Source organism: Cryptotermes secundus, unplaced genomic scaffold (assembly GCF_002891405.2).
Source record: "Cryptotermes secundus unplaced genomic scaffold, Csec_1.0 scaffold47, whole genome shotgun sequence".
NCBI lineage: Eukaryota > Metazoa > Arthropoda > Insecta > Blattodea > Kalotermitidae > Cryptotermes > Cryptotermes secundus.
Genome location: NW_019721002.1, coordinates 2,465,467 through 2,487,941, shown reverse-complemented (window position 1 = coordinate 2,487,941; position 22,475 = coordinate 2,465,467). Strand labels below are relative to the sequence as shown.

At 45.1% G+C, this 22,475-nt stretch overlaps 1 protein-coding gene across 4 annotated transcripts in view; it reads left to right on the top strand.

The window, feature by feature from the left end:
• Positions 1-452: 452 nt before the first annotated feature.
• The window catches only part of LOC111874329 (proline-rich protein 36), a 53,832-nt gene continuing 31,809 nt past the window's right edge, over positions 453-22,475 (top strand). The window contains exons 1-2 of one of the 4 annotated variants that reach the window (XM_023869750.2): positions 4,549-4,955; positions 9,631-9,950. In XM_023869750.2, coding sequence (XP_023725518.1) covers positions 9,949-9,950 — 2 coding nt within the window. In that variant the 5' untranslated portion in view covers positions 4,549-4,955; positions 9,631-9,948. Of the gene's footprint in view, positions 1,593-4,548; positions 4,956-9,630; positions 9,951-13,411; positions 13,487-22,475 lie in introns of those variants that run through there. The other 3 variants (XM_033755445.1, XM_023869787.2, XM_033755452.1) reach the window with 3 other exon arrangements.

The window sequence follows — 22,475 nt, the reverse complement described above, 5'->3', positions numbered from 1 at the left end:
GGTTAAAATATGAACTGCAAAACTGCACCCTGTAACTGCGTTAGTAAACAGACTCGGATTATGAACAAGGATATTATTTTCTCGTGCTGATTCAATTACGTTTTGTCTCATAGAAATCCCTCCACGTGTGACGTCAAACTTTGAACAATGCGGCATCAACAAGTTTCTGTAAATGTGTGGCAGATGATGGTCACGTCGTGTACCTACTTGGCATTAGCTTTCTGTGCGTGGGTTCTGCTACGCTTGATATACGCGTGTTTCTGGTTGCCAGGATATTTAACTAAACAGCGAGACGAAGAAATGAAGAAAGAGGCGGAAGAGAGACAGAAGTTGCTGGAAGAAAAGCAAGAAATAGAAAGGTCAGGGAACGAAGCTGAGGTGACAGATGGACTGATTGTCTCAGACGAAAGCAAGAAGACCATTTAAGCGCATGCGTGTGTAATTCTGAAAAAGGAGATTCTTTATTAGTTACGGCTTGTGACTACTTCCAGCTTCACTGACGTTTCAAAGCAAATACAAGATTCTGTATCGTTAATAGGCAAACCGCCCGTTCTTCGCTCTGGTTTTGCTTAAAATAATTTATGATAATGAAATGATGAGCCTGTTTCCTTGTGAGTGTGTATTCTAACTGACGAAGAGGAAGAGAAGCAGGAAGCGAGAGGAAACGCAACGTATAACTATCGCAAGTAGGAAAGGGTGCCATGCTATTCATTTTTCTATTATTTACTGCGGTGACCCTGCATACTCACTTATTTATGCATTAATCGATTGCCAAGCAGTGGAAATGTGGATTTAGGTCACTTTGTACACTATAAAACCCTGTTACAATTTCCTAACAAAAAGATCAGAGACGGAGTAAAGGAGTGAACTAGAGAGAAGGAATATTATTATATATATATATATATAATATCTGTTAATAATCGTATGACTAGACCTGTTGGCAAAAATGTAGGGAATTGTACGTATGCAAGAAGCCCACCGCGTGTGTTTACGTCTGCCTTGTCTGCGGGGGCCATCACGAGAACTGCGGGGCTCAGTTGAGACGAAACAAACGAAATGGTTTCCTTCATTAATATGAAGATTAAATATAAAATAATTAATTGCCAAGGGCGAGTTGCAATATGACGTAAACACAGAACAGATGGATGTACTTAATGCACGGGAGAAACGGAGGAAGTACCAGAAATCGCTTAACGATACCTTAACTTAACGAAGTGCCATCACAAGCCAGGGGCACGGATCCTCAGATGCTACTCAGATATGAACAGACGTTGCTTGCAACAGATCCACCGCCCTGAAGCACATAATTCAAACGCAGATCATTTAGTTTTGGACAAGTTTTCCGAACTGTGATGCATGTGACTTACATTAACCAACACTCTCATCTCGTTCACGAGCTTCATGAGCGTTTTGTCACTAAAATCTAATTCCTCGCTGACAGCCAGAACTATACAAGTCGCGGAGGCAACTGCACCAGCAACAGCAGATGTAGAGAGGGGCTTCCAGACCGTAGCTGCCGCCCTAACAGTCACAAAAACGGCAACAGCCGACGCAGGGAACAAAACCGAGACAACAGCCACTACAGCTTTCAGGTAAGTATGATCTTAAACAACTCAAATTCAGCACTTCAGAACTATACTTATACCAGCTTAAGTATTTTCCCTTAATGACATTTCCACTGCACCAGATGTAATGATCACACCTCTATGACTTGATCGCCAGAACCTCGTTTGTGAAAACACTGTGCAGCACGTAAAGGTAAGGTCGCTTCCTATCGCAATAAGTCGGCTGGAATTTGAGAAATATCCCGTTAGAACCTCGGCCAGAGCTCCGATTATAAATGACTAAGAATTTTTGTTCCTTTACTCGTACTTTCTACAAGAAGATTACATTTAAATGGGCACCAGCCCTTTCCGTCCCCTCCGCTTGTCTGCTGATACGTGACCAGTATTCAACTTAACTGGGTCTAGTTCTGGCTACTGATGCTGCTGAATTCCTCATTGCAAACAGAAAGAAAGTAAAGCTGATGTTGCAGTGAAAACAGCGTCCTTAAATTAGCCAACACAGAGAGAGCTGGGATAGCTCAGTTAGTGTGGTGACTAGATTAAATGTTGGACTAACGGGGAAGCAGGGGATTGATTCCCTTCTCCACAAGAGCCCTAGGGTCCAGCCAGCCGACACTGGGAGCTGTTTGTCTGGGGCAAAAAGACCAGGCACGAAGCTTACCATTCATATCCATCACAACTGAACTATTCAGCGTATTTATGCAAATTCACATCCTGGTTAAATCAGTAAATTGATGTCTGTTCCTTTTGTTTTTGTAATCTAACCTTATTAGCTTGATACAAATCTATAATTTTGCCCGTGGTTCTGCATGGGTGTGAAACTTAGTCTTTGACATTAAGTGAGAAACATGGACTGAGGGTGTCTGAAAACCGGGTACTGAGGAGAATGTTTGGACCGAAGAGAGATTAAGTGACAGGAGACTGGAGAGAACTTCATAATGAGGGACTTTATAATTTTTACTCTTCGCCAAGTATAATTAAAATGATCAAGTCAAGGAGAATGAGGTGGGCAGGGCATGTAGCACGAATGGGGAGAAGATGAAGGTATATAGGATATTGGTGGGAGAGCCAGAAGGAAAGAGCCCACTGGGAAGGTCAAGACGTGGGTGAGTGGATAACATTAAAATGGTTTTTAGAGAGATAGAATGGAATGGTATGGACTGGATGGACCTGGCTCAGGATAGGGACCAGTGGAGGGCTCTTGTGAACACGGTAATGAACCTTCGGGTTCCATAAAATGCTGGGACGTCATTGAGTAGCTGCACAATTGGCGGCTTCTCGAGAAGGGCTCAGCTCCATGACGTTCGTTAGTTTGCTTACTATTGCTGATTTTTCCGATTAGATGCAGAACCCGTCAATATGCTGCAGAATCAGGATCCAGTTGCTGTGTAACAAGCCTTGAAGGAGCAAAACAACATGCTAACTCTGTCCTGTGAATATTTTCTTTCCTGCTTAGATGAGTTTAGCCAATTTGCCTGTTATGGGAAAGGAAAATTTATGCAATTGTCACCTGCAAAAAAAAAAAAGTAATTCGGTTTACACGTAATTGAACGGTTCCGAATTCGTCAGAGACTGGCGGCTCGTGACTGCCTGAAGTGTGGGGCCAGGCCCAATAAAATCTACACCTCTCGTGCTTAAGTTTAAGGTAAATTTGGTGACATCAGTATGCCTCTACAAACGTTCACAACCTGAGACCCACACTCAATGCATCACTCAGTATGCCTACTCTTTTTCTTGCAGATCTGTATTCCTTGTGTCGATGAAAATATTTTAAACAAGGGAGCTGTTCCGTGTTGCGGCTTTCGACTCGACAGCTTAACTCCACTAGGTACAAATAAAACATCCCCTTGGAACCCCATTTTCGTTCAGATCCTTGCGTACAGACGGACGGATAGGCCGATGTTAATAGGTTCTTCGTGGATGTATATGAACCTAGAAATTCACCCTTTCCACTTCTCATTGGGCGGGCCTCACTACATTCCTCACATATTTTTAATTCGTAAGGGGTGAGACCGATTCTACGTGGTACGTCGCGCACTCCTGGGTCTGCTGTACCAGTCCCGAGTGTGGAGCATGCGGCGAAATGAGAATTGGCAGGGGAAACAGAAAGAGTCCAAGTAAACCTGTCCCAGTGCCTCTCTGTCCATCATAAATCCAACATGGCCTGATCTGGGCTCGAACTCGCACCGCCATTGTAGAAAGCCGGCGAATAACATTCTCAGCTATGGCACGGCCCTTCCTGACAGCCTTGGTCTAGGTTGAGTTATAATCAAAACAACATTGAAATGCTATTATTCTCTGCTCTTGTAAAGTTGCCCCCAAATTGATGGCAGCTCTACGTTGTCCTGCACTTACATTGTTACACTTCCGTCTGTAGCCTTATTGTTGTTACACTACGCATTTTGTCCGTGACAAGCCGGGAGCGCCTGCAAGTGTTTGTCACTTCTCTTAAGGTCTTGCCACTAAAATGCTCTTAAGCACGTCTCATCTACCCTGTATTTGCTGCAGGTTTCATCAAGTACTGATGATGGATTGTAATGCATGCACCTCGTTGCTACGGAGGTAGCCTGACACATGATTCGATGCTCGTAACCAAGCTGGACAAGCGGTAAGGTTCTGAATTGTACTGGGGAGAGGTTCGGTTCGAATCTCTGTCGGAAAGCTGACTATCCTGACTGAGGAGCTCAGCTTCCTGCCTGGTTCTGCTGATTTCTTGCTTAGCTTACTATTAGACCCTGAAGATGGAGGCGATATATTCCTCCGAACGTCAGGCTGTCTCCCAACTACACAGCGTTACAACCTAGAAGTGCGTTCTCTCCAAATAAATACGCGTTCGGATGGGCATATCGATATCCCTTTTAGAAAAACTTGGCGTTGCTTTTTTTCTTGACTGTGGCCCGGTTTTAGGTATCGATTGTGTGGACGAGGGTATCCGGCGGATGGCGCGGGCAGCGTTCTGTGACGTCACACGCTGCGAGCCGAGTTCGGGTCGAAGTACTGACTCAGTGCAATGGAGGAAAGGTCTCGGTCTTTGTTGTGGTTCGTTTCAGTTGATCGTTCAATTGTCGTTACTTATATTATTCAGTGTTCCCTCCCCACCTCAGAGTCGTAACCACGAATTCACTGTCTTCCCCTATTTAAGGAAAAAACTGGTATCAAGAACTCCTTGTGCGCCTGCCCAGAGAGGGGGTGAAAAAACAAAACAAAACAAAAACAGAAGACTACCGGAAACATCTGCCATGTTTTGAAGGAAGTAAAACGAATATGGGGGGAAATTGGAAACTGGCCCGTCAGCATCTAAAGTGAACGTTTCCTTATTTTTGTGTGAGGAGTGTTTGCGTATTGTTTTACAGGAAGTGTTGTACAAGAGCGAGACTCCGTCTGCTTGAGGTAAACACAGAAAGCTTTGATCTCAGGTGCAGGGTGTAGTGATGGTGGTGGCGGTAGGTAGTAGTGGTTATGTAGCTTTGAACGGCTTTGAAAGCGCAGTGATTATGGTCATAGTGGATCCCGTAATGTTATTGGTCGAATGTAATCATGCCTGTGAGTACAAGATCCTTGTGAGCTGNGGGAGCCATGTGCACAGTGCAGCTCGTCTGACACATGACACTGTCGTTTACTTGCAGGCAAATTTTCAGAATTTGGCAACAAGTAAATAACACGTATCATATGGCAAGTATAATTACCAGCTGCTTTAATATTAAGGAGTGTATATTTTCCCCACAAATTCTATCTTCAGAATAAACAACTATTATTTCCCTAAATAGAATTAACCGACTGGGCGTTGTAATGAAGACCCAGTGTGTTTTGTTAGGCATTAAGTGGATTGTAAAATATTGTTTAGATGAATTTCTGGCTTCAAAGACGCAGTCAGTATGCAAGCAGTAGGCCTGTTACCACACCCAGTTTTGTCCCACGTGTAATTACAACTCTCGCGCAACCCCGAATTTACGATTTTTCCTTTTTAATTTTACTGTGCTGTTCGATAGGAGAAGCAACCCACTGGGACAATTTATTGCCTCAGCGTCGAAAGCATAATCAGCTGTACAGACCTCGGGCTGACAGAGAGAGGCCTTGTATGTACTGCAGACATGCGCAGAAGCTATTACGTAGGTACTAATTGGTTATAGTAGAACTGTAAATATTGAAACAGATGTAGTGACAATAACAAAGATTTGGTAAAGAGCAGACCACACTCTCGTCACAGTAGACGCTCCAGGACGATCCTCGTACCAGGACGAACCGACCGACGGCCAATTAGTCGCAGCGTTACTTGGGCTTGGCCACCCTGAAATGTTGAGACCCTTCCAACAGAATAGGTGACGTCACATTGCGGAAGATAGTACACTTCCGATGCAAGTTTTTCCGGACTTAAAATAGCAATAAAACAACATTAATTAAACGTAAGCTCCGAAATTTGGAACTTACGTGTCGAAACCCAAATTTCGGACCCTGTACAGCGTCTTCAGAAAGCCAAAGCGCCCTGTGACCCCTCTTCAGGCGCCCTCTGCTAAGCAGAGTCCCTACCAAAACCTCGCACAACCAGAGGACTCCCGTCCGAATTTGACGAAGGGCTGGAGATGTTAATTTAATTGCTTATAACGTTTGTACATGCTCTGGTATCTCGACTCGTAATTGTTAACGATCCACAGTAAAATATGAACACTTATTTTTAAAAGTCTACGTGTTTAATTGATTTTAGGATAATAGAAACGACAGGATTGCAGTGTAATGTGGTTTAAAGTATTGAAAATTGGTCTGAGGCCTCAGCTCCAGGAAGGTAACCCCACACGTCCCACGCTACATGAACTCTACTTAGACTCATCTGCGGGAACAAGTGAAGTTGTGATAGTGCGACTGTTTCCAGCGGTCTCGCCAGGCCGCACCTGACGCACCTGACCTTGTGATGCATTGTCCAGCCCCTAACATGCCCCATGCTTTCTCCCCTCGTGTTTGAACAGAACTTCTCTCCTCGTGTACACCTGTCCGACCGAAGCCAGAATCTGGTATCATGTCGCGTCTCCCACACGCACACACGCACGCACGCACACACACACACACACACACACACACACACACACACACACGCTCGCGTTCCGTGATTGGGACAATATTGGCATTCTCCATTATGCGGTTGTTTGTCGTGCATATTGCAAAGACTATGTTTTGAGGCTTGAAGTTCAACTAGATATTATTTAAAACTTCAGTTCATACCTCACAGAAAACATTCCACACTACAAATTCCAGCCGGTTAAAGCTGTTTCGGGAAATAAACGCCGCTCATTTTGTACGTTTAATGTCGTGTCTACTTCATTCATGGAGACTGTAATTTAGAATTAAGTCCGCGCAGCAGAGTAGGTTTAAAGAAGCTGATAGTTGCACCGCCTATCAGGAAATTATCCGCCTTTTACAGTCCCAAGGTTAATTTCCGTGCTCATAGGAACCACCGCTAAAGTTACCCAGAGCCAGTTTAATCCAGTCCACACTTACACCCTGTATTTATTTATGATCCATTTTAATATTATCCTTCCATTTAGTCTGTGTCTCACAAGTGGTCACTTTCGTCCAGTGTTTCGGATTCATTGATGATTTAGCAGCTATCCCCGCAGCTGAGCGTCGATGCCTGTCTGCTTTATTGCTGTGGGGCCGCCTGGGGTGTCACTAGCCCACAGCAAGAGAACCAGAGAAGGTTACGTAGGACACATTGTGCGACATAAATGGTGTAATTACATCTGGAGTTTCCCACACGACTGGAACTTTCAGGATCTGCGACACTTCTGACGTCACGGCACTATATATGTATGGGCAGCAGACAGAACGGACAGATCATTTGTCCCTTGCCGGAAGATGTTCCATTTGTCGAGTTTCTGGGGTCTGTACGGCTGATCACCACATTTCAAGACACATACCTTCCAGACACTCGCTTACCCGTCCACTAAGTTACTCAGCCCAAGGCGCCTCTCATCTTCACTCTTCAGTAAATTTTCATTTTGGAGAAAATTGATATCGCCGTGCTATATGATGTCCATTATTCTTCATTTGGGGGCACGCGGTAGCGTAGTTTGTTGAGGCACTATTAAAAGTCGGAAGATCGCAGGTTTGATTCCCGATGATGTCACCAGGTTACCTCTATTGACCTAATCCATACAGCCGCACTATAGCCCTGGGGTCGACTCAGCCTCTAAGAAAAATGAGTACCACGAATCTTCCTGGGGGTAAGGGGCTGCCGGCGTGTAAGGCTGACAGCCTTACCACCATCTGTGAGCCAATTGTCTAGAAAATGTGGGAGCCGCAACGTCTCACAACCCTGTGGACGTCCACGGCCTGTTACAAGGATAACTTTACCTTCTATCTTTTTTATTCTTCGTTTTATCGGTAATAATTGTACATCAAGCAAGTCTAAAAGTGTATAAAATGGGGAGAGGAATCAGCATGTTACTGTTTAATTTTAGATTTATTAAAATAATGAGGCCAAATAAACTGTTATTCTTTCTCTTGTGGGATTTATCATTTCACATTCGATAATTTTCTTTGTTTGTGCTTGGAATGCCTCCGTTTTCTCAAGAAACGAGCAACCCTTAGCTTTTAGGGATAACCGACTTATTTTTTCGATTCTATCGATCTGCTCTTTTTTCAGTATGTATCTACTTCGTAATCATCATCGAAATCTCTATATTTCTTCATGGAATTCATTCCAGATTCTTCTCTTCACGTACGCATAATTCTGTGGGAATAGCTCAGCCCCATTTCAGCTCTCAGTTACGCTGTTACGTCACTAAATGTTTTCGCTCTTCAGTCTGGAGTGGCACCGGTTTCTTGCGATCTCGGTCTCTGTGGGCTTTTGTATTCTTATAGTAAATCAGAGTATTAAAACAAACAAACAAACAAGCAAGTAAAAGTAAAGGCATTTCTTGGGCCTTGGAGGCCCATAGGGTTCTGAGATGTTGAGGCTCCCAAATTTTGTAAACGATCAGCTCACAGATGGCGGTGAGGTTGTCAGCCTTACGTGCCGGCCTCACTTTACACCCAAGATTATTCTTGGTACTCATTTCTGTTACAGGCTGAGTCGACCTCAGGGCCATAGTGCGGCTGGAAGGATTAGGTCAATTAAAAAAAATCCACCTCATCGGGTTTCAATCCTGCGACCTTAATCAAACAAAAGACAAAAAGACTTAAATCTTGTTCCAGATTTTTTTTAAAGAAAATTTCAGTGTATTTTTTTCCCGACCTTCGCCTACATTTTTAGGCCTGTAGAAAACGACATCAGCAAATTTTTCACTAAATTTCAAGTTAACAATGCTTCTCCACAGCTCCTGCTTTACACCGACTTCAGTTTCATAATTCTGGACGTTTAACTTTGCTTCATTAAATTAATATACGTACATTTTTCAGTTGTGTCGCATTTCGGAAAAAAAACTGTTCCTTGTACAATTTTCGACAGTTCGGACTAAATATACGCCTATTGCTGTGTGATTGACACGTCCAAGCTCGTATGTTCAGAAGTTCATAAAGTAACCTTGTCATCCGATTCTTGTTCTTCCCGCGTCTCTCTCTCCCCTTTGGAATTATATAAGTATGCTATCCCATTTATTGTTCTTTACAATTTAACTGCCATTTCTTTACTCCTCCTACGTTCTCCATTTTCAAATTCGGGCTTTCCAAAGAACGTCAAAATTTAGTGATGAAGAGCGTCTCGTTCGGTAGGCATAGTTTTGAGTCACCCTGTTTGGGGTTAATAGTGCGCACAAACTTCTAACTCAAACTTGTATGATAAGAAACAAATTATTTTCTGTTCTCTTGCTCCTATATGGATTTAGCACCAATTCAGACAGTTTTACTTGTAAGCTATTGCTTTATTTGGATCACGACGTGCATACTTCAGTGGTCTATCTGGGCGTCTGTTGCAGACCACAAACAAAATTTTACAATGTAACAAATCAACAGTTACAGAAAACTGGCCACTGTTTGTTGTCCCTACAAAATAATGACGTTGATATGCGCGGGAGCTGTATTTAGAAAGTTATTCCGAAGTCCCTAACATTTCTCGATTGGCATGTGTTCACAGCATCTGTGGACCACACTTTATGCGCTCCGTGAAAATGATTCTGCGGCGTGTGTAAGCCCATGCAATCAATGAAGCTACATTTGTGGTGCGTGATTTCCTTTCTTCAGAACATTCATTCAGTTTCCGTCCGCAAAGTGATACGTCCTTTAGACCGGCATAAGACCAAACAGTTTAGCACCTAAACTCGTAGGCGGACAACGGATCTGGTGGGCTTGCAATGTAAATATTGTCATCAAAAGAGAACACAGGCAAGAGAGTGTTACCATCTGTGCTTCAGTGTCTCCAGCTTCTGTTCGGACCTCATCACGTTCAACAAAGATGTGAGTAACTTTTGAATGGCATCAGTTGCCTGAACTTTAGTTTTGGTTGTGTGGCTAAGAATAGAAACATCAGGAAACAGTGGGACTGTTAAGTCTAGCATGCAGTTATGTTGACGGAAACAGACCTTTGTGTGTAAAGTTACAGCTGGCAACCGGAGACAGTTGATGCTCTACATCAACGGCTCTGAATCGGTGGTACATGTACACCCATGGGTACGTGTGCACTTGCCAGAGCAGTGAGAGGGCCATAGGGTTGTGAGACGTCGAGGCTTCCACATTTTCTCCAGTCAGCCTTACGCGCCGGCCGTCCTTTACCCCCCAAGATGATTCCTGATACTCGTTTCTGTTAGAGGCTGAGTCGAACCCAGGACCATGGTGCGGCTGGAAGGATTAGGTCAATTGAAAAATCCACCTCATCGGAAATCGAACCCGCGACCTTCCGGCATGTAGCGTAGTGCCTCAACCAAGTACGCTACCGCGGGTAACCAGCATTTGCCAACCCATTTCCTGCGTGTCCAGCGTATCCCAGCCGCACCACACAAGGCAGCCTCCGTGACCGTGCGTGACTGACCGAGTTTCTCCTTACTCGCACTTTTATTCGATGTCTTGGGCTCACGTGTTCTTCTGGTCACTTTGCTTCAAGTTACTGCTACATTTCACAACACACAAAACAGCGGGGAGAAATATTATTTATAATTCATTACATGTACACCTTAAATTTTGTGAATGATAACCGTTCCATAACAAAAAGATTCCGCTTAAGGTCAGAACACTTCACCCTGAGACTGCCCTGCCGTTCATTATAAAGTATCTGGGCGTGGAGGTGTAGCTCCATGCGTTCTAAATCTTGAAATCAGATGGAAATGAGTCGCGTTATCCCCAGGGAAAGATCCCACGGTACCCGTTGGGTAGGAGGCTGAGAGGGCCCAAAACCGGCCCAGATACGATTGAGATGCAAGAAGGGAATTGAACCCCAAATCCCCAGGCGTCCAGCCCTAAACCTGGTCACTATACTGACTGCTTACTCACGTGACCCATGGCAGTATTTCCATTTGTTAGGAAACGCAATTAAACTGTTTTTCTAAGGCTACGAGCGGGCTGCCTCCTCCTCAGGGGACATGCACAAGGACTGGAGGCGCAAGACACTGTCAGGCCATGAAGTCATAATAGCGGAGACGTGCTTGGCTCACTTCCTGATCTCTGTTTGGTTGGCTCTTCAAGGACTTCTGCCTTAGCCAACAAATGCTGTGTTTCTGTGTTAGCTTTCCTGAGCGCCTCTTGCAGCCCGTGCAAACAATGTAACATTTCAGTTCCCACCTGACAGAGACTGTACCGTGTGCATTGAAATTTCCAGTCGGCTAATGATATTAAGGGAGGAAACGCTATCTACTGTGGATATCGAGGAGCCGGGATAGCTCAGTCAGTATAGCGGGACGGCCGGGGTTCCATTCCAAGCATGGGCAAGATTCCTCTCTTTACCACATCGTCCAGACCGACCCTGGGGTTCGTCCAGCCAACCATACATAGAGTACCGCGGTTAATTTCCTCGGGATGGGGTGAAGCGGCCGGGTCGTAAAGCTTACATCTAGTGCCCAGGTCAAGAAAGGTGGAGCTATACCTCCACTCCCTCATACGTTTTCATGGCTTGGTGCTTAATAAATGAAGCACTGGGACAGCTTTACCTTTATTGTGAAATTCGTGCGAAACATAAAATCATTCTGTCCTTAGAATGCAGAATTTTTCAGTGTTAAAACTAATGGTACATATAGTAACCACTGTGCTTTACAGGGAAGTCACCTCAGAGAACTGTAGGAAAATGTAATCAAAATGTATTTAGTTGAAGGCTGTCTATACCAGACTGCCATCGTATTTCGAAATACATCATTATTGGTGTCGTCATATTTTTGTAATTACATCAAGAGTCCGTGCAACTGGAGGAAACAAAGAGTGCTTACGGAACTTTCGTGGAGAGGCTTCTTCGAAAGTCGCGTCTTCTTCAGAGTGGGATAAGGATCTTAGTGAAAGGCTTTGAGAGGATATGCTGGGCCTACTGTGTAGAATGGAGCATGTCTCGTGTTCTTCCCATAACTCTTTGTTTTTTGGCACATACAGGGTGTTCAGCAGTCTTCTATGAAACCAGTTACACTTGATGGACTCAGGCTGCATATTTATGTATGAAGTTCAGTTACGTTAGGTTACGTTCTTATCCTGACGTGTCGTCTCTTAACCGAGCTCGTACAGCTCCGGTATGGCTTGACCTGCGCTACCGAAAGCGCTGAGCTCGGGACTCGATCCTGTGACCTGCGGATGTGGAAGCAGATGCAGCGCCACTTACGTCAGTTCTCGGTATCAGTCTGAACAGGGGATGGACAAGGGGCAACAAAGGGGTGATGGAATTGTGCGTTTTGTAAGGTTGAATTTGTGTGGGAAGAACGCAAAGTTATGGTGTGCCAAATGTCAGACGGTTGGGGAGAATTGCGTAGTGAGGACTACAACTGTTTGCCCCCTTCACCAAATGTCACTAGGCTGATTAAATCAAGGAGGATAGGATAGACGGGACCCCCGGTCGGGGTCCGGTATATGACATTGTTAGAGGTGAGAGATGTGGAAGGAATTCGAGCCAGTGGCCTTTGCACTGAAGGCCTTATCCCCAGACGGGTAACCACGATGTCACGCGGCGGTTGAAGCCCTTTGACGAGTTGAGCGCAGTGGAACTGGTCCGCCTTCGTACGGCGCCCACACGCGGCCAGCGTCCGTCCATATCCTAATTTTCTGCTTGCTGCATTTGCCGCTTGGAAGTCCAGTTTCTTCTCAGTATCTGAATATTACTCGTAGTTTTTACTGAACAGAAGACGCGCTGTGTCCATATGTGAGGTCTGAGGTTTTCATGGCAGTGAATATTAATGTTACGGTCGTCTGGTATGTGACGCGGTGTAGTTTGGTAGGCAAGTATAAGTTTTTGGAAGGAATCGTGTGCCTCCATTTTCAGGATAGAAAAGCAGGGGATTCTTTCGGAACGTTGGTATCTATGTACCAGATCACACGGCGTCAAATCCCAGAATGCGGTATTCTTACGCCACTGTGTGGGCAAAACTGGAGAGTTTCTGAAGGTTAGAGTCGGTGATACGCGTACCTGCAGCAGGTTGCATGTGTCAGTAGCACACGTCAGTTAGTGCAGTGACCGTCTGCAGAGCAGGAGCAAGGATACAGCAGATCTTCCAGGCTAGGTGACACAGAGACACAGAGCAGCTCATTTGCAGGACTTCAACAGGCCTGTGCTGTTGGCGGCATGCATTGCATAGAACCACCGATATAAAGGCTGACAGATGAGCAGCTCGACTCTTGTGGCGTACTGGCGGTGTTGTGATTTTGTTGCCCAGTAAGTGAACGCTGTTTTCGAGATTCTGAAGTTCATGGTTTTTAGACGTCGTGTCACGCCATGCTCTTTTCTTTTGTTACAGGTAAGTACCGGCACTTTCCGTGCCCCAGAAAGAGGCGCTTCGTCTTGAGGGATGTACATATCTCCTCTGATTTAGGTAAGCGAGAGCCCTGAACCTGTCGCACAACTGTGAATTCCTGTTTGCATTTTGAATGATGTTTCCGAAGAAGGTCCAATTTTGTGCAGAACATAGAGTTGCAACATTGTTACTCTTGCAAACCGCACAGTTTTCTGACTACGCACCACATTGATCTGTTCCACTTTTGAACCTTATGTCATTGCTTAAACTACATTTTTCTGGACTGTCGGTTTACTGAAGCTGGGAGTCGTGGTTCGATTCCCGACATCCACAGAGATTTTTCTCTCCTCCGCAGCTTCCAGCCCCTTAGCTTCTCTCCATTGGCTATCGCGTTAATTCCATTGGGCAAAGCCGTCGGAACATGCAGCTGACCACACACTTTAATACAGTGCGATGGTTAAAGCGCGTGGATTTACATTTCACTTCCCCCCTATCTTTACCAACTGTGAATGTAGATTAGCTTAAATGATGGACCCAGTAGAATGTATTTAATGATTTACCTGATGATGGAAACTCAGTTAGCTTCCGAAACATTGTTTCTTCCATTAAAACGAGATAGTCATCGGAAACTGCGCGTGTGTGTGTGTGTGTGTGTGTGTGTGTCAGATTAATAAGATACTTTCATTAAATGTTTTTAGTTTTGTTGCTTGGAAGTAGTTTGTTGCCCCCTTGTTGGGGGCTCACTGTGTGAGGGTGATACTGTCCGCTGACATGAGCAATACCATTTACGCTTGTTCATTTAGTGCGGTGAAATTTAACTGAAAGTCTGGAAATATATGTGTGTATCCAGGAGGTCTCCTTGGGGTTCGTCTCGTATGGTATGGATGATGACCTTAGCTAATAATGCTAAAAGTTTTAAATCTACATTGAAGAGGTTCTTATGTCAACATTCTTTTTACTCAATGAATGAATATTATCAGTATACTGAAGACAAGAATGTATAGTCCATCTGCTATTTAAATGGTTAATTTAATTTCCATCCTGTATAAGAATTATGTTTAACAAACTAATACTAAATACAAGGTATTAATAATAGTATTTTACGTTTGTACCTATGGAATTTTTATTATATACCAATTTTGCAATTTTATGAATTGTATATTTTAGACTGCTATCGAATTGTACATATTATGATTTAGTTTTTACAACATGATTGTGACAATGATAACTATTTACCTACATTAATTATTACAGTACATATAGTAATCTGGCATGTTCTACATCCTAGGCACATTGTGACCAGAGAGGATTCATGGAATTTTAAAATGAATGAATGAATGCTTGTCACACAGCTTTAAAATAATGAATAATAAAAAATTAACCATTACTGCGAGAGTAAGCATTTAGATTCTAAAGGGTTCTGACGATGGTGGATGACACACAGAATTACTGGGCTTTTGGACTTTTTCCATCGTCTGGATAGGTAACAGAGGACAAGATGTTTCGGAAACTGGATCTGTTTCCGTCTTCAGGTGAGAAAGGAAGACACCTACTCAGTTGGGCCCCTTAGAAAGAGCTAATCTCAATCACAATCCAATAGTAGGTATCTTTTTTCCTTTCTCACCTGAAGACGGAAGCATATCCAGTTTCCGAAACGTCGTGTCCTGTAATACCTAGAATTCCGGACGATGGAAAAAGTGCAAAAACCCAGTAATTCTGTCAGTAAGCATTTAGCACACTGATATTATCTTCGTGTAACTGGTCTCGAAGTAACACAGGACACAACAAAGAATTTTCATACTCATCCGCGTGCAAGAACCGTGACAGATTCGGGGCAGATTATCGCAGTAAACACCCATTTAAATTCATATTTATTAGGGCCTGTTCATATTCCTTGAAATTTAAAAGAATTACGCAATTTTTATGCGTGGGGATATTCACTGTAGCCCCAGGATTTAAAATATCGCCATGCGTTACAAATTAACATAAAACCGTAAGCTTCATGACAGCCTGTCTCGGTTTCTCTCGTGATCTTGCAAATTATAGTTGGTTGCCGGAAAGCTGAGTGTCATTTGGCAGGCGTTCACAGAAAGTAAAGCAGGGCTGGTGAGGCTTTCCCTTCCGCTCACTCAGACTCTACTCGAACTGATCTTGTGCTTTTCTGGGTTATGGCATTGTGTAGCCCGGCAGGTGGGCACCAATGATTTGTAGGGATATAATGCATCCATCTTTAGGGTAATTCTTTACCCTTACCTTGAAGATGAGGGCAGTGTGTTCTTCCGAAACTTTGTGCACGATGCTGTTCCAACTGGCGAGAGTATTTTGAAATAAGACGCAACTATTGGCGATGACTGTGTCAAGATCCGCATGGTTTACAAAGGAAATGCCGGATTCATTTCATTGTGTGGAAATGCGGTGATTGTCCGACTGCTATATCGGGTGCCGTTGCCCTACAGGGCACGATCCGAGACCGGATGAATGCGGGAACCCTCTTTACCTTCAGCAGACACAACGAACGTCACTGCGCATAACAAAGGCAGCGTCACTGAGCAGCGCGTGACAGGATGTTCCTCTTTTTGGAGGCGTAGTTGTGTGACAACATTGCGGTCTCCTGGATTATATCGCCTTGTAATTCTGTAGGTAGATACCGACGTTTCGGAGTAATGCACTTCGTCCGTCATCATGTAAGGCCTGTAGAACTGGGAAGCAGATTTGTTAGGGCGATTTGTGGGACAAAATCAGACAATGCGAGCAGTTTTAAAGTCTGTGTGTTTGGGCTCCATACGGGTATTTCTTGTTTAGACGAATTGGCGTTTGGGCCCTTTGGTATGTAAATACGGCCTCTTCTGTACGACTCATTACGATGATCCCTGACTGTGAGAACTAGTGAGAGGGAGTTCTGCTACAATTCGCAGCCAAAAGTAGATATGTCTGTGGAGCGGTAGGATGGTGTGTGCTTCAGCATTCCTATTCAGACCGACTGGCCTTTTCTTGCGGGTCACTTTGCCCCTCTGTGCGTGTGTGGCTTGAGCGGTGGGATGGGGCGTTAACGATGTGATCGTGGCCTACTTAAGGCATATCATCCCGATATTTTGCATGGAGAGACTGAAGTAATGGACAAAATACCTCAGTATAGCTGGTGTTTCGGCCAACATTCGAATCTGAGACCTGATTCAAGCCTAGACTGTAACATTTACACCATACAACTCGGTGAGATCGTTTCGAATGGACATCAAGTATTACCTACCTACCTGTACGGAACAAGGTCCTTGTTGAGAAGTCACTCTGCAACCTAAGCACGAAGTCCCCGCACTGATCCACCACGAAGGTTCAGCGCAATTTCCGCTGTTTGTTGCAGACATTTTATCTCGAACCCACCATCCGTTAAAGCTCTGGGGTTCACCCATGCTCAGGAACGCGCAATTGGCCATTTCAACCTTGCAGGTGAAGACAGCATGCTCAGGAACGCGCAATTGGCTATTTCAACCTTGCAGGTGAAGACAGCATGTTCTTTCGAAAAGTACCACACTTAACGGTGTCATAACTAAGTAGCTAGCGAACTAACAACAAACAGCTGCAGCTACCCACTGAACTGTGTCCAGATCGGCCCTGGTTCACCATCCCCGAGGGACAACAAAGATCATTGCGTAGGTGCAAGCCTTTACAATAGGCCACGACTGTTTTGCCTATTTCTGAGCAGATGGTTCAAGAGGCCGGACATCAGTAGTGTCGGGTTCGTTGGGTCACGCCTTCAGTCCCCAGCCTGCTGCGGCTTGTGTATTTCTGTCCAGAATTGGAAATGGTTTCATTTCGTTCAGACTGGAGCAAGTGCAAGAGTGGAGTAACTGCTGGCAATTTTAAAGTAAGGACTGTAACACTGCGTAAATTTCGCGACGTTACTTATCAAATTGTAGGGAACTGGGATAGCTCAGTCAGTATAGCGACTGGCCACGGGCTGGCCGACCGAGGAATGGAGTTTCGATTCCCGCAAGGGTAAGAGATTGATCTCTTCTGTACAGCCTCCACATCGGCTGTATGGCCCACGCAGCCTCCTATGCAATGAGTACCAGTGTTCATTCCCCGGGGGTAAGATGACAAGGGCGTGAGTCACCTCCCTCCAGTGTCGAGGTGAAGAATGGTGAAGCCGTAAGCCTTCACGGATCGGTACTAATATTAAGCAAGGACAAATTTCCCTGCTTTTTTATACGTGTTACTATACTTACCTTTCCTTTTTGTGGTTTTGTGTGTGTACAATAAGTTCAAAAGTCTTTGTCGTTACGGTTCAGTTTGTTTATAGCGTTACCGGAAGTACGTAGGTCAAGGTCGCGTGAGAGGGTGCGGTAATTACGCCGTCTTGGTTCAGGTTTACTCCACAGATGGCTGCTGCTGTCACAGGAGAAATGTGCGATGTATCGAATATCGACGTGTTTACAGTGCGTAATTTGAAGCCAACCTGCCTTTCAACTCAAACCCGGAGGCTGTTCATCGGGCGAGACAACAATGCAATGGCCTACACGCATTCCCCCACGGCTTTGTGATAATGCGCATGTCATTGCCGTTGATGGTCCTTTAGAGCAGGTGAAAATGTTTCCAAGCGCCATAGGTGGGGCTTAATAAGTCGTATATTTCATATTATCTGATGTTTTAGTTTCCGAGCTCACGCGAAGCTTTGCATTCACATGTACGTGCTGATCAAGCCTGCTGAGCCTCACATTCGAGCAGCCAATCCTGGAATTCCTGACCGCAGATGTTGATATGGAAGCTACAGACCTCGGCTTTTCGTGGCTTTCCTCACTATATTCCGCTAAATACTCAGAATTAGTCCACGACCCGTTCATCGCGTGTAACTTCCATTTCGTCAGTCACAAATGATCCTCCTTCAACAACACATGATTCAAGGAAACGAACAGCGTCGTCAAATAAATCAAGAATCCACCTATGTACAACTTGAGGCGGGACCTCGGGCGCATCTCCTTGTTATGGTGTACAAAACAAACTCCATGGGTTTAGTCCGCAAGAAAACTATACCGACCGAGCGACCGCCGCTTGTCGGCGAAGTTAGTGCCAACTTCAGCGGATAGAGGGTGTGGCGTGGGCAGCGCAACGGATCCCCGCGGCCGTTAATCTCTGTTTTATAGACTGGAGCCGCTATTTCCTTGAAGTAGCTTCTCAGTTATCCTCACGAGGCCGAGTGGATCCCGTTCCAGACCCACTGCCTATCGGAAAATCTGATAGCGCCGGGAATGTTGTTATGGTGAGCATCGTCCTTAATTCGAGCAGTTGATAGAATGACGCTAAATAGCGCAGGACTCATAGTGTAAGTAGCCGAAGAGTATGACCTACAAATACATGCCGATATTGTGTCAGAGAAGCGACGGACGACGTCGTGAGGAAGACGAGCTGCACTGGTGCAATATCAAGTGAAGGGTGGCAGGCAGACGCAATTGGTGGGGTCCGTCATATCCTCATCACAGCGAGACGTGACTCACTCCCTGACAGAAGTCCCGCCAGAGCCTCTGCCTCACTTCATTAGGGACCCCAGCCGGTTCGTAAACGCACGAAGCACGCGAGACACCACCGTGCGGACAAAATTCCGAGGTTTCTTATGTTGTAGCATCCCCTTGCACTATGTACACCTTGAACAATGTTGTGTTTCTTATCCGTCCTTATGCAACTCCATCAAACTCCACCGGGTTACAATGTTCCTTCTTTCTGCCTTATTTCACAACATGTTTCGACCCAACCGGCCATTATCAGGAGCACAAGGTGTGTTTAAGGGATCCGCTCTGCCTTCTTTCTAACGTAAGAGACGCTTCTGTATGTTTGGTTCAGGTTATATTACGCCGCGTGTTTGGTTAATGTTTGTTGAGTGTGTTGTATGAGCCCTGCTTCCGTCTGCTTGCTTTCCATGTGCTAGGATCTGTTTACTTGCATGTAACACAACGTGAAGGAAACATCTAGAAGCGCCTAACACCTTGTGCACCTGATGATGACCAGGTAGGCAGAAACATGTCGTGAAATAAGGCAGAAAGAAGGAACATCGAAACCTAGCGAATTTTGACTGAGTTGTAGAACAGCATTCAATGTTATGCGGAGTTTATTAATGTCAGAGCAAGTGTTGGAGAGGTACTCTGCCGGCAAGACCGTCCTCAGCCTTTCGCCTGTGTTGGAATAGTAGCTCCATTAGTCCACAATCCTTTCCTTCCGTATCTTTCTAATTCATCTTTCATCTGCTATGCTACCATTTGACGCTATTGCAGCTACTTACAGTGCCGTAAAATAGACCCCGAAAGAAGAAATGCAGACAAGCCCCACAGATCAGTCAGTGTAATGTCTTCCCCTTTGCAGCACAATTTGCTTTGTATTGTAGTGTCGCTACTGGCTATGCTACTCAGCAACCGATTCATTCCTGCAGTGCGTAAGCAGGATGCAGTCGCCGTCTGCAACTTCTGGGTACCACAGCAGGTGGAACTTCTGCATTTTGAAGCAATTAATGCGATGTCTCTGGGCGCGGTACACTCGACGCAAAGCTGCGTCACAGAAAGAGAAGGACGAAAAAGGTCAGAAAGGGCAAAGGGCAAATACGATGAAGGATTGGGTTCTTTCCGCATGTGCTATAGCTTGGCGGTCTTCCGCTGGCTGGACAACTCACGTTTGTATTTCTAAAGGCGAGGGCACACCAAGGAAACTGGCAACCGCAACGCAACCGCAACCGCAACGCAACCGTGGTTGCCAGTTACCTCGATCTTCCCTCGCCCTTACGGTCAACGAAGCTCGGAGATATTTAGCTGCCTGACAGTCATAATTGCGTCATGCATCGTAGCCATGTGCCCGGCCAGTCGGCACGGTATCACAGCCTCGGTAGTGCCTACGCTTGGAATAAGACAAGTTGTCTCGTGCACAAACTGACGTCGCGTGCGGCACGTATTAAGTTTCGGTCTCCTCTTTCCAGATCCACAGTAAGCTGAGGAAAACTTCCGGCAGTCAGTGAATCCCGGTATTTCTTACATAAATGAGGGGCTTTATCAAATGAGTTAACCTGCTGCGTTCTCTCTCCAAGGGCGTTAAATATCAGAGAATAAAAATAACGTCAGAGATGGCAGGAATGCATGCGGCTACGTGAGCCCATGCTGCGGTTCTAAGAGGAATTAAAAATCTTTAGAGGATTGTGGGTCACACAGTAAAGATAGAAGAGATGAGTATTCTCACAGGTGGAATTGTTGAATCAATAAAGGTAAAAAGAAAGGTAAAGCTATCCGAAAAAAATCTTCATGGAACTTAAGCTTATTGTTACAGTCGGCCTACTAAGTCTGTCAGATTATACTGTACATGGGTGTCAACACGTATAAATGTGTTTCCAGAACTTAGGTCTACCTTTGACGTAAATGGTAACTATGTGTAACGCTGCAATTTGCCCACTGACAGCGTTTGTGTGTTTCGTATAGGTCTCACAAACAGCGATTATTCCTCTAAACAGCATTAACCGGTTGGGCTCTGCAGTGGAGACGTAATGTGTTTCCTGTGAGGTACGGACTGAATTCTTAAGTACCAAATTAGATGAACTTTCAGGCATGATCACATTGGCACACTGTGCATGTTTCTGCCTGCGATTTTGAAACCGTTGGGCATTATTCGGGAGCAGCGCAGTTGGCTTGAGGGCCGCAGACTGCAACAGTGCAGCATGCTGACGTCAGAGCCGTACGGAACCACAGATCGATTCCGGTATGTGTTTATGACAGCGAGGGCGTTATATACAAAACCTTCATATGGCATTGGTAACTATGTGTACCGCATGCTTGAACATGAAATAAGACGACATTTCGCCCACAGATGCTTCTCTTTGATCTCACAAGCACCAAGTTTTTCCATGAACACCACTGGGCTTTGTAAATGGTATTCTGAGTGTTTCTTGAGGTAAGAAGCGATTCTTAAATTAAGCCTGTTATGTAGATGAGCTTCGCCATCTGAAGGCTTACAGCGAGTTTCACCGTAGCACCACCGAAATTTACGCGCGCCGTGAATGTCCGTTTCTGGCATTCCGAACATAACACGCATGTTTCGGAAGCTGGTTCCGTTCCCATCCTCAGGTGGAAAGTTGAGGAGACTCCTACAGAATTGTGTCCCTTGGGGAGAGATAATTTCGGCCACTGTACAAGTGTCATAGTTCCTAAACGTTCTATAAGTTCTGCCCATCACATTTTCCTGGTTTCATTATTCTGCCACGATAGCTGGCCGAAGCGGTAACGCTCCTGACTTGTATTCGGAAGGTGTCTGGTTCGAACATGACTGAGTTTTTCGCGGTTTTACTCAGTTCTTCCAGATAAATGCTGGGATAATACATGGAACTAAGCAACAGTGGCTTCATTTTACATCCTTTCAGAGTCATTATTTACTGTTATCAAGTCGTTTGACGCTTTCGTCTGTTACTGACAGAGGAGTTAAATTATTTAACACATTGATCATGTTTTAAACTGTAGTGAGTGAAGAGCACAAGTTATGAAGCTCCTCACTGTCCAACACTGTCCACCCTCCCGCCACTTCCTGTCCCGTAGATCTGAATGTTCTCCTCAACTCCATCCCACCGGACAGCCTCAAAGAACATTCAACATGCAGCTGAAAGCAGCCCACTTGCACGTAGCCGGAAATGCGAAATTCCACTCCATTGGAGGCTTGAGCAGTTTGGCTTCTTTCCCACGGGCGTTTCTACCTCATCTTACCGTACCAATTGATTTAAGTGGAACTGTTTCCACACAGCCACACGACTGATCATTAGTTCTCAAATGCTCATGATAAAGCAGCCTGAAGCAACAGGCGAGGGTAGAGCATCTCAGATATCCTACAATTTGTTTCGGCCTAGGCGCGACTGTATGACACCGTTCCTGTCAACATTGGTAAGGTCACCCTTGACGCATGGAGACAGACTGTACGAGCGCACTCAGGTGTTATTGTTCGCATTCCCTCAGTGTCTGCAGACACTTTCGGACCAGCGACAGCGCTTGTCTTACGTTCTTTGGTGTCACTTATCCCTGTAATAGGCCGTGGAGGTCCATAGGGTTGTGAGATGTCG